This window comes from Filobasidium floriforme (assembly GCF_021052385.1).
Source record: "Filobasidium floriforme strain CBS 6241 chromosome Unknown HD553scaffold_26, whole genome shotgun sequence".
Taxonomy (NCBI): domain Eukaryota; kingdom Fungi; phylum Basidiomycota; class Tremellomycetes; order Filobasidiales; family Filobasidiaceae; genus Filobasidium; species Filobasidium floriforme.
This window is the reverse complement of record NW_025763647.1, coordinates 164,035-177,072: the sequence shown is the minus strand read 5'-3', so window position 1 is coordinate 177,072 and position 13,038 is coordinate 164,035. Positions and strand designations below refer to the sequence as shown.

The window sequence follows — 13,038 nt, the reverse complement described above, 5'->3', positions numbered from 1 at the left end:
TACTGCTTCACATACCCCCTGCCTCAAGTGCGATCAAGCAGAGTGACAAAAAAGGCGCTGCAATCTCGCTACGTGTACTGCGTCAATTACTAGCGAATGGAGACAAGATAAGATCACACATATGGAAGTGCGGCTTGCTGAAGCGAATATCCCAACAAACAACGTCAAGAGAACCGAACATCTGGCGATTTGTCGAGCCACTGCTCCTCGACTGAAGTTCATCTACAGGGGGGGGGAAGGGGAGGGGAGGAGGAGGGACGGAAGCAGGATAGAAAGAACAAGCCTACTCGAATCATGTCGGAGCGAAACCACCTGGGAAAGAGGTATATATGTATTCATCCATCAGAGTATATATATATAGTTCAGAGAATCAGGACGGAACAAAACGAGCAAAGTATATGTTTTCTTGGTTTTTCTTCTTCCTCTGCGCATTCATGCCGCCAGCGCCTCTACGGTGTTCAGACTCCTTCCCGATCCAGGTTGACCCTAGAAGACAGGGGGATCATTTCTCCCCTGAATCCCGGGATCCCCTGATGTCAGTCACCCTTCGGTTCATCGCCTCCCCCTTGATCTCTCGTCTCCAACATCTACACATGTCATTCATCGATTCTCCGCTTATTTACACTGTTACAGAAATATGAGACGAGGTCAGCCATGTGATAGCCTCGCCGATTAAGGCGGATCTGCGGTCGGACTCACAGCAGGAGTCTCGCCCGAACGGGTGTTCAAGATCAAGGCAACAATGAGACCGTACAGACCCAAAACCTCGGCGAAAATGAGGATCAAGATCTGTAAGTTGACGTGTCCAACAACTTCGTTAGCATTCCCTCCCATACTTGGTAGCGCGAAAACCCGTGCCAGCGACTAACCATTCCGACGAACAACCTCGGCTGCTGAGCCGTACCCCTGACACCAGCATCTCCGACGATTCCGATGGCGAAACCAGCAGCAAGACCGGCAAGACCGACCGAGAGACCGGCTCCGAGCTGGATGAATCCGGTGTACAAGGGCATGGGAGATTGCAGGTCACCCGAGATGAGGACCGAGACGACCAGTCCGTACTAGAAGCGATATCGAGCAGACACATGGTCATTCCATCAGCCTCTAGTCTCGCTTGCTCTATGGCTCTAGAAAGCAGACGGAGTGGACCAAGCACTCACAATGGCGATAATACCAGCCATAATGACGGGTACGACACACTTCATCATCAGATCCGGCCTGAGGATCGACATGGCCGAGATACCGACACCAGACTTGGCGGTACCGTAAGCGGCTCCGATACAAGTGAGAGAGATGGCGGCGCAGCAGCCCTGTTAGATGCGGGTATTTGGATGCAGAGAGAGGTCGTCAAGGTTGCGGATGGGGTTTCGTGAAGATGGAGAAGATCGATGGCAAGGAAGGTGGTTTGTAGAGCGCTGTCAGTTCTCGTCAGATCTTGTGATAGTTAACCAAGAGCGGGACTGACCATGGCACCGAAGAAGGGAGCGTAGACGGGGCAGAGATCGGAAGACATCGTGCTTGTTCTATTTCTTTTTTTATTGATCGAGGTGTATAGTCCTGCTCGTTGTGAGGTTGATGACGATCGAGGAGTCCAGCAGGTATTGTAGCAGGTCAAGTCGTGGAAGATGACCAGTAGGGAGTCCGTTGAAAATAGCAGGGGTTGTAGGGACGATATTGGTCGTCGCAGAAGTCGACATTCGATAAGAGGCAAACGTGTGTGTTGCCGATATCGTCGATGACGCGAGGGCGAAGCGTTCCAACGGTGAATGGCGGGAGAAAGGGGAAGCGAAGGCAAAAGGTAAGACGGCCGGTCGTGAGTACGCTGAATATGGTCAAACTTGGCTACACCCTTTGCTCACCCTGTTAGACGGTGCGTATAGCGATACAACGGGTTCACGATGTCGATATGACGATGATGGTGACGATGATGATGATGATGGTGATCAAAAGGAATCGAGGGGGTGAATGGGCAGAGAGGCGTGTCAACGCTGAGGTGGGAAAGGGTGAGGTCGACGAAGCGATCCGCGGATAAAGAAACGTCAGGTTCGTGGTCGACGACAAGTCTCGGGGATGCAACGTCATTCACATTGCCCATACAGCATACAGCAGCAACCACATCGACATCATGCAGCGTGTAGTGTGTAACGTGCAGGTCATTACGAGGCACAAGCAGCTCGAGCCCTTCAACGATCGCCCCCCACATTTGGCCATCTCTCAGCTCGCCTTTTGGTAAGTGCATGAAGTCGCTCGTCACGTCACTGATACGCGAAAGCTCACGAAATCGCGTCCACAGTCACCGGTGCTCGAAAGCTTGCGTAACATACCATATCCACAGTCTCTGTCGCAGTCGCCTGCTTCAAAAATCATCTGAATAGCATCAAATATACGCCAAGATGGATCCTTCAGTACCTTTGGTGGTGGATAATGGAACGGGTTTCGTCAAGGCCGGGTTTGCCGGTGAGTCGGCGAGCTCAGCGATATGCAAGGAGACCAGGCGATCGAGCGTAGTATCGAGCTGCTCGAGCTGCTGTTGCCGGTCCGTCATTCGCAATCGGTCAGCTGCTGACTGCTGGTACAAATCCTCCCCATAGGTCAAAACTTTCCTACCCATGTCTTCCCCTCGATCGTCGGTCGTCCCATCCTCCGAGCCGAAGAGCGTCTAGGATCATCCCAGATCAAGGACCTCATGATCGGTGACGAAGCCTCGGAACACCGATCTTTCCTCCAAGTTACCCATCCTATGGAACACGGTATCGTCAAGAACTGGCAGGACATGCAGCATCTGTGGGACTACACGTTCGACGAGAAGTTGAAGGTGGATACCAAGGGGAGGAAGGTGCTGTTGACAGAACCCCCGATGAACCCGAAGAGCAATCGATTGAGGATGTGCGAGGTCATGTTCGAGGAGTATGGTTTCGGAGGGGTCTACGTCGCGATCCAGGCCGTGCTCACATTGTATGCTCAGGGTGAGTTGATCGTCTACCTGCTATTCCCTGACCTCTGTTTTCTAACGTATTCCTATCTCGCCCGCTTCCAGGTCTGCAGACCGGTGTCGTCGTCGACTCTGGTGACGGTGTCACCCATATCGTGCCCGTCTACGACGGTTACGCCCTCCCTCACCTTACCCGTCGGCTCGATGTCGCCGGAAGGGATGTCACGCGGTACCTGATCAAGCTGTTGCTGATGCGGGGTTACGCGTTTGAGCGGACGGCCGATTTCGAGACTGTCAGAGGGATCAAGGAGGCTTTGTGTTATGTCAGGTGGGTTTGGGCGTGTGGAGGAGGTGTTTACCTTTTGCGGGCGAATTGGGAGACTGATCTAAGGCGGTTTTGGGCACGCGCAGTTATGATCTCGACATGGACAAGAGATTGTCAGAGGAGACGACCACGTTGGTGGAGAGCTACACTGTAAGTGTCCCTGAGCCTTCTCTCGATATCTGACGGATGCTGAACATAACTTTCGAAACGGTTTATCTCAGCTTCCAGACGGACGAGTGATCAAGGTCGGATCGGAGAGGTACGAGGCCCCGGAATGCATGTTCCAGCCTCATCTCGTCGATGTCGAACAACCTGGTATGGCCGGTAAGTCTGAGGTCATGTTTCGAATGCGCGACGATGATCTTGATGGCTTATACAACCTTGTCTCTTTGACGATCCACTACGACAGAACTGCTCTTCCAGACGATCCAGCAGGCGGCCGTCGATACCCGATCTGAGCTTTACAAGCACATTGTCCTGTCCGGTGGATCGAGCATGTACCCGGGTCTGCCGAGCAGGCTGGAGAAGGAAATGAAGCAATTGTACCTCACCCGTGTCTTGGGAGGAAACGCTGAGAGGCTGAAGGTACGTACACGGCAGGGTTCGCATTCACATACAGAAAGCCGACTCTTGATCCTGACCCGGACCATTCTATAGAACTTCAAGATCCGTATCGAAGACCCTCCACGACGAAAACACATGGTCTTCCTCGGAGGGGCCGTCCTCGCCGATATCATGAAGGGCCGAGAAGAGTTCTGGGTCACCAAAGCCGATGTCGAGGAACAGGGTCTCGTGCGGGCGTTGGAAAAGCTCGGACGGGGGGATTAATCTCAAGAAGTAGGGGAGAGCGAAGTGATGTGTGCTTTGTGTGTGGAGTTGGTCGAGTTGTATCGAATGCGGAAATGTTCATGGTCCAACGTCTCGCGGATCGTGCAGAGCTCCTCGAAAACTCGCCGAGGTGACGTTCGGGTATCGTCGAGGCGCTAGTGACGTGGCGGTGCCAGGCTGTCCCGGCCCCAGCGCCCAGCCTGAAATCGTTTATCGCGCACCAGATCACCAGATGGTCCAAGGCTCATTTGCTCCAGGCTCCGTGTCTTCAGGCCTGTCTCTATCATAAAGGTCTAGGATAGCCCACAAAGATGAACCGTGCTGGTAACCGCGAGGGAATCATTAGCGTTCTTATGCAACGCAGTATAATAGCAGAGACACCCAAACTATGCTCTACTTCGACCAAGTCATCGACCAGGTCCTGAACCACCCGAACCCTTGGGTGCTTGCCGTCAATGGTTTAGCTTGGTTCGCAATCGCCTGGGCTTGTGATTCGGAGCTACGAGTACGTGTGAGCAAACGAGGACCACGCAAAGTACCGTACTAAGAGCCAGCTTCTATTCAGATCGCTCTTGTCATTGGACGATACTTCCGAGATGATTCAAGGTTGAAGCCACACCGGCTCGATGATTGGGATAGAGACGGGGCCGAGGATGAAATCAGAAGAATCCTCAACAGGATAGCTGCCGTCATCGGCGCGGTCATCATGGCAGGCTCGGGTCTCGCTTGGTATCACTCTCGAGCGGGTCTATTCGACGGCATGTTTTTTGCGATCCTAAGCATCCAACTGGCTCTAGCTTTAGATCGGGTGAGCCTGCTCATCGATTTCGTCCTGTGTCTTAGCTGAAGTATGCTCTCTGAATCTGGTCGACAGATTTACGGTTGGTCGCATCCCGATACAGGGCTCTTGCCCGCAGGGCCAGCAGACTATCATATCGGTGTCTTCCGGACAGACGAACAAGGTAGACCGTCAATTGGATGGCGAGACAGTCCAGCCATCCAGCTAGCTACTGTTCAAATCCTAGCTGCCGGACTATCTGCCATGCTGGTCCTGAGGACAGAGGCAGACGAGCACGGGTTATGGACAACCTTGGCCCTCTTGACGAACGTCGTCGGTGCGGCTGGTGCGACGGATAGGAAGAGGCCGTATGAGATCAGAAAGTGGTTTCTGCAGATCCTCTGGGGCATTGTGAGTCCCCCATCGTGCTTCTACAGTTGATGCTAATCGAAACTTTCTCGCTCACGCTACAACGTACTCTTCAGCTAGGCATCACTGGGTTCATCATTTCTCTTTTGATCCGAGGATGGTGGAATGATACCCGGGTCGACCTTAGTCCGGTCAGCCGTGCAGATGCTCAGAAGAGCTCGTCGCAGCACCTGCTGGGTCCGGCCGTACTCGCTTCATTCTTGCAGTTGTCAGCGACCAGCGCATGCGTGGACGTTATTATTGCACAGGTGAGTCTCCACCCAGATTCGTTTTTTGGCGCACAATTGGCTGATCTACGGCGATGTTCTTGTTGGTAATGCGCTTCAGTTGGCCGTGCTATTGCGTTTTGATCAAGCTCGTTACGATTCGGAAGAACGCTATAGGCTTGCCGATGAGGCATCCTCTGTGGCCAGATCACAACAAAGCCTGGAAAAGGCTGCTCAACCCGAGATCAATCTGCGACGCATCCCTGGGTATTTTGAATCGCCCCGGTTCCTTAAGCCCACCTATCGAGCTGGTCTGGCAGGCGCAGCTCTTGGGTCGACCTGCGCTATGCTTATCTTTCCTCAACGCCAAGCAACCGTCTTTTGGGTGTACCTGGGCGCTGTCGGATACGTCACCTTTGTCGCGGCCAGTCTGACGCTGCAAGGCCGCTGGGAAGACTTTTGGAAATACGAGGAGAGGTAGGCACCAAGCGTAGCGAGGCGGTCAATCAAGAGCGTTTGCTGATCTCGTCAGCTCCCAGATACATACCCGAGGGAACCAAGATGCCGCAAGAAGCGGAGAAGACTGAAGAACAGGAAAAGCTTATTATCTCGGCCTGAACGAGCTCGGCTGCTTGATCGAAACGACTGGTCGTTTCAATCGTTGCCATATGTATAACATTTATAAGACAAGTGATACTGTCTCGCCAAGACAGACCCGTCAAATCCGAGATCGTAGCTTCGCTTCATTCATTTACCTTATCTTGATTGATACTCCGCTACGGCCTAATTCGATGCTTCTCGCTCGACGTCCGTCACCTGATCTTCCTTGAGCAGCGACGATGACGTCTCAGACCACGAGTGACCCCTCGTTCTCGCTCAAAGGAAGGCCGGTTGTTGGGGGGACGAGATGCGCGTTTTGACTCGCCGCCTCTGTACATAAAACGGCGGCGAATCCTTCTCGGTCAAGCATGCACCAATACATCGATAACTGTCTGTCGATTCAGTACGGTCACATCCCACTCCGTTATTCCCCTTCCCCCCCCTCGACCACCACGATCGTCCCGCATGATCAACACCGGCCACTGCGATGCCCGCCACACCACGTAAAAGCAACTGCACCCCGATCGTCCCGTCGGCCCACTCCGAGCGAGCGTTCCCATTCTCAGACTTCCTCACTCAGCCCGTATACTCGTCTCCGCGTCAATACCCTCGAGATTGCTTGCAGGTCACCTATGACGGCGAAGAGGATGAAGATGACGACGACGAGCCTTCGGCGGGATGGCCGTACGATACCAACTTTCCTGGACAATACAGCCCCTTCCTCGTTCACAAGACGTTCCATGCGCCCGGCGTAGGCGGAAGTGGGAGGCGTCTCAACTCGCCCGTTCCCCGAATCGATACTAGTGTCGTCGGCGCATCGACAGTCGCGACGGGGGAATGGCATACCATGAGGACGGTCTACCATCATGACCACGACACCGATCATGATCAAGAGGTTCCGACCCTGATCATGTCTGATTCGACGCACGCGCCAACGACGCTCGTCTCGGCTTCGTTCCATGATGGTGCCGGGACGATCGATCATCGACCCAGACCTCGAGGTCGCGGATTTGCTCCGAAGCCTCTCCAGACGCTAGGCAAGCGGACCGTCCGAGATCACCTTAGAGATCACTTCGACGTCGATGAGAATGACCAGGACGAGGATGACATTCAGATTTGGATTGAGAATGTCGAAGATCTAGATCACTCGGACTTGACGACGATCCAAGAGCAGCAGATCTCTACTCCAGAGTTGTCCGAGACGGGCACCGTCGTTCCCTCTCCAGAGCAGGATATTGACCGACATCATCATCATCTAGTCCGGGACTTGGCCGGGCTGGGATTGCGAACGACCAGACCAAGGCAAGGGCCAACTCTTCCGCCGGTCGACCTAGGCCAGCAACCCAACGTTCTCGAAGACGTCCCTCGGGGCCGTACGATGGAGCGCAAACGGACGAACCGCAGAGGTCGGCATCTTCTTTCGGGTTGAGGCCCGTAATCTGTCCATCCTTGTCCCTGAGATTCGACGAGAAACATTGTCTGTTTTATCGAGCACAGGGCTCGGTTTGTCGTAGCCCTCCATTACGGTCGAGCAGGAGTGTAGCAGTGCAGAAGTCTGTTGAGCGTGCTCTGCCGCCCGTCTGTCCGATAGCTTTTGATGCCTGCGCATTTTGTTGTCCCCGAGATGGGAAAGTTTTTGGTTGTTGTATTGCATGTACTGTGCGAGATCCCGCCCGTCGTTGGCGCTCGCGGAGAATGACGCTCTCCCCATTGGACCATTGTGAATCAAAGCGCATGAGCATGCTGTATTGAATCCAGCTCTCGCATGCTCCCAAGTCCCAAGTACCACTTCCGACCAGGTGGAGAGCGAAGGTCACGTCTCTTTTTCGCAATCTCCCCCTACGTCGTCGCGCTTGTAGCGCCGAGGAGTGTTCAGAAGATCTCGCAGCACGCCCATCCTCGCCTATCCCCATAAATCTCCCTACACCCTACACCCCGATGATCCTCTACACGGCGGCTGGACCCGCTCCCGTTTTTCCCCCTACCCGTGCTCTTCAGAACCCTTCCTCCTGACTCTCACCGTCCACCTGATCCTGACCCGAAGCTTGACCCTGAGTCTGCGCTTGATACTTGTCAAACTGTAACCTGACCAACATCGGCAGTTCCTCCTCGATCTCTTCTCGGTCATCTCGATCAGCGTCGGCGGAGCTGCTTTCGGCATTTGCAGAAGGATATTGTGTGGACCTAGATTTAGACTGAGCGGTGGTCGAAGAGGTCTTTTGGTTAGGGTCCGATGTTTGTTGAGAATCTGTTGGCGGTTTGTCTATTCCGCATGGGCCGAGAAAGAACGGTCGATCAGGGGCTGCACACCAGTGATGCCAGGTGATGATTGAGAACAAGAAGACCAAACTCACCGAACAAGCTGAGGATGGAAAACACCTGGTTCCAATTCCTCAATACCGAGCCGACCGCTATCACATGCCGCACAACCCAAACAGACCCGGATTAGCACCCCCAGACACCCGACGTTCGTGATGGCCCGAAGAGACACTCACCAGCACCTCCATCGGCCATGACGTGACTCATCCTAGCGAGCTCTTCGACCCTCTCCAGCATCTGCCCGCTAGCCTCCTTCAGGGCTTGGAGCGAGGCGTGTTCTTGTTGTTTCTCGTACAGACGGATCTGGGTCGGGGTGAGGTTCGACAACATGGAGTTGGTGGTGTGGGAGGACATGATCGAAAAGACGTCTTCGACCAAAGCGATAGTTGTAGAGGAGGTAAGGCTTATTAAATCTTGCTCGTTTGCTTGTGAATACCTGTGTTTTTATGATCAAACTTGTGAACTTGTGATCTCTCGCTCTCTCGGTTTGTTGTTGAAGTCGAGACCCCATAGCGACGCTACGTAATGTCCTTACGTAAATCACACTTGCAACGTCTTACGTCACTTTTCCATTCGAACGCGTCGCGCTTTTTTACGCGTTTTGTGGAGATTCCCCCGCAGCAGCGTCCTCAAAGTTCAAAGGAGGTCGGGGAGGTTGATTCAGACCAGAATAACGTTCGACCATCCCCATCCATATCCCAACAATTCTTCTGACCCGCCAAACCGATACCACCCTCGTACCAAGCGATTCGATCAACTACACATACCACTACTATGGATATCGATATCCCAGACAACGCATTCTCGACCGGCTCGAACTCTGCGGAACCCATGTTCACTCCCGGAGGTAAAAGGAAGAGATGTTTCGACCAGGATGCTCCAGCATCTGACCCGTTGCTGGACGAAGGGAGTGCCGCCAAGGTGAGCTCAAACACCTACTACTACTATCAACCCGCTTAATGTAAGAGCCTAATCATCGTACTACGTCTCGGCCGCTCTGCAGCAACTCCGGACTCTTCCACCATCCGCTTTCAACCAGAACCCCATCTCCCCCTTTCCCATCTCCCGCATGCCATCTTCATCTCAACTTCGATCGCAAAATGGGTCTCAACCTCAAACTCCTCTGAACGCAGTACCTCAGGACGTATTCGGCTCGAACCCGATCTTCCCTTCAAACCTAGCCTCTACCTCTAGCGCGGCCCAGAACACGAACCAAAGCGCAGCTACCTCTTCAGCGGATTACTTTTCCCGACCTCTTCCGGCGCTGCATGACCAGTCAGCTCCTCGTCTTACCAACCTCACCCCGGACCCCACTCTCAATAACGATAACAACTCGATCTCGGGGTCCGTATTGGGAATCAACTCGCTCGCCGTCCAGTCGTTTTCTCAAGACCTCTGTCCGCCCAGGGTAGGGCTTATGCAACCGAGGACTAGTTATAGTAATGGAACCGGGATGGGAATGCAGCAAGATGTCATGAATGGGATGGATGCGGGATCGCGGATGCAGATGGACGGAATGATGGATCTGAATGGCACGACGGGGACTACGACGTCCACCCCCGGACTAATCGAAGAGATCGAAAAGGCTAGGAATGTCCACGGGTGAGCCATCATGAATTTGCTTGGACAGCCTCTCTGCTTTCCCTCCGCTGTATCGCTACGATCCATGCCGAAGCTGAACCCTTATACCTCTTTGTGGATCCCGTTGACAGCCCTCAATGCTCGCAAATCCCTCGCCTGTTCCTCTCTGACCACCCCGACCCGATCACAGGCAAGCGGAGCATGTGGGCTCAGTGCAACAGTTGTGGGAGTATCGAGATGCAGACGTCGGCAGACGCTTAGGCTGGGATCGATATCGACCACACTCTCTCGTTGCCGCTCGCTCAGGCTCTATTGCGGCGGGGACGGGGCCGAGAACGCAGACAAGGATGAAGAGAAGAAGGAGTCACGGCAGGGGCAGGAAACCCTTTCAGCAAGCAAGAAGAGGATATCGGGATCGTTTTTCGTTTTGTATCCATACCAGTTCCAAGTTCTCCCCCTTTCCCCCGTTGCGTTTTTCCCTATGTTTTTTTACTCCGCATCGGACCGGCAATCCAACGGATACCTACGAGGGCCGTCAATATCGACCCGAATCAGAACCACTACAACATCTTCCTTCTACATCACGGATACGAAATTCTAGGGCGCTCAGGCCGCCCAACATGGCGAATTTGGAAAGACCCTTTGTATCGAAAGCTGATCCTACTGGCGATCAGCACCGCGAATTGTGGGAACATGTCCATTGTCATACATCATACGATATTATCCTGTTTCAACGGGACCTGAATTACGTAGATGTCTGCCTGATTGTTTCAATTGAGTTCCGGTACTTGAGTGGCTCGGTGTACATTTCGCGAGAAGACGTCTTGATGGTACTGGTTAGAAGGCGCTGGATTAGAGACCTGCTCCGGCCCCGGGGAACTTGTTGAACAGGTCTTTGTTGTAGTCTACACCGTCCGACGAGATTTCGCAGGATCAGTATCCCCCACTGGAATCGCGATCGAAAGACGAAGTGCGCTTACATTCGATCTGAGGACAATTGAACTGGGCAAATGATGGCGCGACTCTGCTGGTCAAGACGTTCAATGCCGAACTGACATCCCCGACTAGACCCTTCAGGACGTCAGGGACGACGGTCAACAACGTCTGATACCCGAAGCAGATCAAGTTGTTTCCTTGCAACAAGGTTTGCGAGTTGTACACTCCGCCCGTCAGGTCGGCGAGGTTGACTCCGGTGAACGAGTTGACAGTGCCGAGGTTGCCTCCGACGGCGACTCGCTCTGGCACGGCGAGTTGCAGTTCGACGGCTTCGAGGGTAAAAGCGGGGATGGTATACTCGTCTCCGATAGGTCGTCGATACCAGTTCTCACTGAGGTGAATGTTTGCCAGATGAATATCAGTGTTCCTGATTGATGGCCCAAGTCTGATTGACCCGACTCACGGAATGCGCTCGTGACCCCGCTGAGACTGGATGTTGCCCTGGGTGCCGGTGACGCCAAAGAATGACTTGAGAACATCTTGGTCCAAAAATCCCTCGGGACGTTCGGCGCTGTGGTTGCTCATGAACGCCGGAATGAAAGTGTGCGCTGCCGACGAGACGATGGGGCCGGTGAAAGGACCTGAGAAGCGCAAGGTTGTCGTCAGGACACGAAGCACGACGGCAAGCCATGAGCATCGCCACTTACCCCAGAAGTCTAGTACACGTCAAGAGTAGAGCCGGAAGTAAGTAGTCGTGCAAAATTGGGGTTGACGATACCGAGACCTACGTTGTGGGTTGTTCGCCCGAGACTCTTGGATCGTACGCCTCGAGTGGTCAATCAGGACGCCGAGATCGTAATTTCCACCTGTCTCGCCGGGCTGCAGTGCGTAAAGGTTCTCAAAGTTCTGAACCGACAACTCTGCCGGGTTTCCGCCGTTCAGGAACGCATCAAATCGACCGGGACTGGCGTCCGACTCGTACTGTTTAACAGAATAAGCCTGTCAGCGGGTGGCAAAAAGTCGCGCCCAAGCAGATAAGTGACCAACTTTGTTATGACTTCCGGAAAGACCTTGAGGCGGACTGAGCAGGCCCAATAGATTCAGACCAGCCTTTTGACCTCCAATGGACCAACTCAGTGATAGGGGGTTACCCAGGATGACGGTGGCGTAAGCGCTCAGGAAAGTCCCCAAGTCGATACCCTACGCGCCGATTCTGATCAGCATCGAGTCGCGCGCGTTTCACAAGTCGCTGCGACTCACCATTCCAAAGACCTTGTTGCAAGCGGATACTGCTTGATCCAGACTGATCTCTCCGCTCGACGGTAGATACCCGTGGTTGGCCAAAGCGTTCAATCCGGGACAGGGCCCGCGCAAGTCTCCCGCGCCTGGAGGCTTGAACGCGTGATCTCCCGAAACGTCGATCCTCTGCGCATCAGCGTTGAAACCCAGTTGACGCTTTTCGTTTTCCTTAGACCATTCTTGGTAGTGGCGAGGAGCACCTGGTGTACCCATAAAAGGATACGCCACGGATGTGCTCGCGAGTGATAGTAGAATTGCAACGGTGGAGAACTTCATGATGGATATCGTTTGATTGGAAGAGGAATCGACTTGCACCACCAAAATCCTTCTCTCTGACCTTGATCGTTGAATTCTATATATACCTGTGCATCATGAACCATCGCTTGTTGCTCGAGCTCCACTGACCTCCGGCAGTGACCTCAACCGGGTATGAATTAATGACCGGCATTTGATTGATGGAGGGAGCAGAAAGGCCAACTCCGTGGTAAACATGCCCTCGACTTCCCTGTGCCGTACGGGTTTGCAGATGAACGGAATCCATTCTCCAAAGCCAGCGCTATCTCGACAGAAGTACCGAATACGTCCAGGTCAGTCACACCGATCGACGCTAATGACTTCCATGCGACGAGAAGGCCATGGTTAGGAGCCCCGCGGGACTGTCGTTGGAAATGCTCCGCGCTAATTCGCTCATTTCGGTCTCTGTAGACCTCGGCCCTCGTTTTCGATCAAGTCGCCGGCGTCGATTGGAGCTGCAAAGAGATGAAACCCCTTTGCAAACTCCCGACGATCAAGGTCACATGGTACA

At 53.7% G+C, this 13,038-nt stretch overlaps 7 protein-coding genes across 7 annotated transcripts; 4 read left to right on the top strand and 3 right to left on the bottom strand.

Moving 5' to 3' along the window:
* Positions 1–316: 316 nt before the first annotated feature.
* On the bottom strand, positions 317–1,923 carry HD553DRAFT_318960 (V-type proton ATPase proteolipid subunit). The gene is made up of 6 exons (XM_046180950.1): positions 1,860–1,923; positions 1,466–1,557; positions 1,161–1,310; positions 870–1,061; positions 700–789; positions 317–624 (listed from the first exon to the last, which is right to left on the bottom strand). The coding sequence occupies exons 2-6, from the start codon at positions 1,511–1,513 to the stop codon at positions 616–618; spliced, it is 489 nt and encodes a 162-aa protein (XP_046033146.1). The 5' UTR covers positions 1,514–1,557; positions 1,860–1,923; the 3' UTR covers positions 317–615.
* Positions 1,924–2,148: 225 nt separating this feature from the next.
* HD553DRAFT_289374 (putative actin binding protein) lies at positions 2,149–4,193 on the top strand. The gene is made up of 8 exons (XM_046178321.1): positions 2,149–2,229; positions 2,294–2,457; positions 2,592–2,966; positions 3,038–3,260; positions 3,344–3,407; positions 3,479–3,581; positions 3,667–3,842; positions 3,915–4,193. Exons 2-8 carry the CDS (start codon positions 2,394–2,396, stop codon positions 4,083–4,085), a joined length of 1,176 nt encoding a protein of 391 aa, XP_046033145.1. The 5' UTR covers positions 2,149–2,229; positions 2,294–2,393; the 3' UTR covers positions 4,086–4,193.
* Positions 4,194–4,351: 158 nt separating this feature from the next.
* On the top strand, positions 4,352–6,351 carry HD553DRAFT_137143 (uncharacterized protein). Its single transcript, XM_046176648.1, has 6 exons — positions 4,352–4,590; positions 4,651–4,893; positions 4,960–5,274; positions 5,349–5,540; positions 5,620–5,975; positions 6,038–6,351. The coding sequence occupies exons 1-6, from the start codon at positions 4,474–4,476 to the stop codon at positions 6,114–6,116; spliced, it is 1,302 nt and encodes a 433-aa protein (XP_046033144.1). The 5' UTR covers positions 4,352–4,473; the 3' UTR covers positions 6,117–6,351.
* A 24-nt stretch (positions 6,352–6,375) lies between these two features.
* On the top strand, positions 6,376–7,809 carry HD553DRAFT_137138 (uncharacterized protein). The gene has a single exon (XM_046176647.1). The coding sequence runs from the start codon at positions 6,586–6,588 to the stop codon at positions 7,525–7,527; it is 942 nt and encodes a 313-aa protein (XP_046033143.1). The 5' UTR covers positions 6,376–6,585; the 3' UTR covers positions 7,528–7,809.
* On the bottom strand, positions 7,810–8,849 carry HD553DRAFT_137137 (DASH complex subunit Dad2-domain-containing protein). Its single transcript, XM_046176646.1, has 3 exons — positions 8,594–8,849; positions 8,453–8,509; positions 7,810–8,361 (listed from the first exon to the last, which is right to left on the bottom strand). Exons 1-3 carry the CDS (start codon positions 8,769–8,771, stop codon positions 8,093–8,095), a joined length of 504 nt encoding a protein of 167 aa, XP_046033142.1. The 5' UTR covers positions 8,772–8,849; the 3' UTR covers positions 7,810–8,092.
* A 264-nt stretch (positions 8,850–9,113) lies between these two features.
* Positions 9,114–10,744, top strand: HD553DRAFT_352789 (uncharacterized protein). Its single transcript, XM_046183720.1, has 3 exons — positions 9,114–9,338; positions 9,421–10,019; positions 10,130–10,744. Exons 1-3 carry the CDS (start codon positions 9,192–9,194, stop codon positions 10,257–10,259), a joined length of 876 nt encoding a protein of 291 aa, XP_046033141.1. The 5' UTR covers positions 9,114–9,191; the 3' UTR covers positions 10,260–10,744.
* On the bottom strand, positions 10,725–12,691 carry HD553DRAFT_363464 (uncharacterized protein). Its single transcript, XM_046184030.1, has 7 exons — positions 12,195–12,691; positions 11,982–12,134; positions 11,723–11,915; positions 11,642–11,650; positions 11,398–11,575; positions 10,979–11,325; positions 10,725–10,903 (listed from the first exon to the last, which is right to left on the bottom strand). The coding sequence occupies exons 1-7, from the start codon at positions 12,507–12,509 to the stop codon at positions 10,851–10,853; spliced, it is 1,248 nt and encodes a 415-aa protein (XP_046033140.1). The 5' UTR covers positions 12,510–12,691; the 3' UTR covers positions 10,725–10,850.
* Positions 12,692–13,038: the final 347 nt, after the last annotated feature.

What these genes read in the sequence shown, in the direction of transcription:
- HD553DRAFT_318960 (XM_046180950.1), bottom strand. Translation starts at nt 1,513, where the DNA reads ATGTCTTCCGATCTCTGCCCCGTCTACGCTCCCTTCTTCGGTGCCATG. An exon ending in TGGCTGGTATTATCGCCATT is followed by an intron (nt 1,062 to 1,160) that starts GTGAGTGCTTGG and finishes TATCGCTTCTAG; the next exon opens with TACGGACTGGTCGTCTCGGT. An exon ending in CGAGGTTGTTCGTCGGAATG is followed by an intron (nt 790 to 869) that starts GTTAGTCGCTGG and finishes GTCAACTTACAG; the next exon opens with ATCTTGATCCTCATTTTCGC.
- HD553DRAFT_289374 (XM_046178321.1), top strand. Translation starts at nt 2,394, where the DNA reads ATGGATCCTTCAGTACCTTTGGTGGTGGATAATGGAACGGGTTTCGTC. An exon ending in CGTCAAGGCCGGGTTTGCCG is followed by an intron (nt 2,458 to 2,591) that starts GTGAGTCGGCGA and finishes TCCTCCCCATAG; the next exon opens with GTCAAAACTTTCCTACCCAT. An exon ending in GAGGCTTTGTGTTATGTCAG is followed by an intron (nt 3,261 to 3,343) that starts GTGGGTTTGGGC and finishes GGGCACGCGCAG; the next exon opens with TTATGATCTCGACATGGACA.
- HD553DRAFT_137143 (XM_046176648.1), top strand. Translation starts at nt 4,474, where the DNA reads ATGCTCTACTTCGACCAAGTCATCGACCAGGTCCTGAACCACCCGAAC. An exon ending in CTTGTGATTCGGAGCTACGA is followed by an intron (nt 4,591 to 4,650) that starts GTACGTGTGAGC and finishes GCTTCTATTCAG; the next exon opens with ATCGCTCTTGTCATTGGACG. An exon ending in TTTTGGAAATACGAGGAGAG is followed by an intron (nt 5,976 to 6,037) that starts GTAGGCACCAAG and finishes GTCAGCTCCCAG; the next exon opens with ATACATACCCGAGGGAACCA.
- HD553DRAFT_137138 (XM_046176647.1), top strand. Translation starts at nt 6,586, where the DNA reads ATGCCCGCCACACCACGTAAAAGCAACTGCACCCCGATCGTCCCGTCG.
- HD553DRAFT_137137 (XM_046176646.1), bottom strand. Translation starts at nt 8,771, where the DNA reads ATGTCCTCCCACACCACCAACTCCATGTTGTCGAACCTCACCCCGACC. An exon ending in CATGGCCGATGGAGGTGCTG is followed by an intron (nt 8,510 to 8,593) that starts GTGAGTGTCTCT and finishes GGCATGTGATAG; the next exon opens with CGGTCGGCTCGGTATTGAGG. An exon ending in TTCCATCCTCAGCTTGTTCG is followed by an intron (nt 8,362 to 8,452) that starts GTGAGTTTGGTC and finishes CATGCGGAATAG; the next exon opens with ACAAACCGCCAACAGATTCT.
- HD553DRAFT_352789 (XM_046183720.1), top strand. Translation starts at nt 9,192, where the DNA reads ATGGATATCGATATCCCAGACAACGCATTCTCGACCGGCTCGAACTCT. An exon ending in ACGAAGGGAGTGCCGCCAAG is followed by an intron (nt 9,339 to 9,420) that starts GTGAGCTCAAAC and finishes GCCGCTCTGCAG; the next exon opens with CAACTCCGGACTCTTCCACC. An exon ending in AAGGCTAGGAATGTCCACGG is followed by an intron (nt 10,020 to 10,129) that starts GTGAGCCATCAT and finishes TCCCGTTGACAG; the next exon opens with CCCTCAATGCTCGCAAATCC.
- HD553DRAFT_363464 (XM_046184030.1), bottom strand. Translation starts at nt 12,509, where the DNA reads ATGAAGTTCTCCACCGTTGCAATTCTACTATCACTCGCGAGCACATCC. An exon ending in GCAACAAGGTCTTTGGAATG is followed by an intron (nt 12,135 to 12,194) that starts GTGAGTCGCAGC and finishes ATCGGCGCGTAG; the next exon opens with GGTATCGACTTGGGGACTTT. An exon ending in TTTCCGGAAGTCATAACAAA is followed by an intron (nt 11,916 to 11,981) that starts GTTGGTCACTTA and finishes TCTGTTAAACAG; the next exon opens with TACGAGTCGGACGCCAGTCC.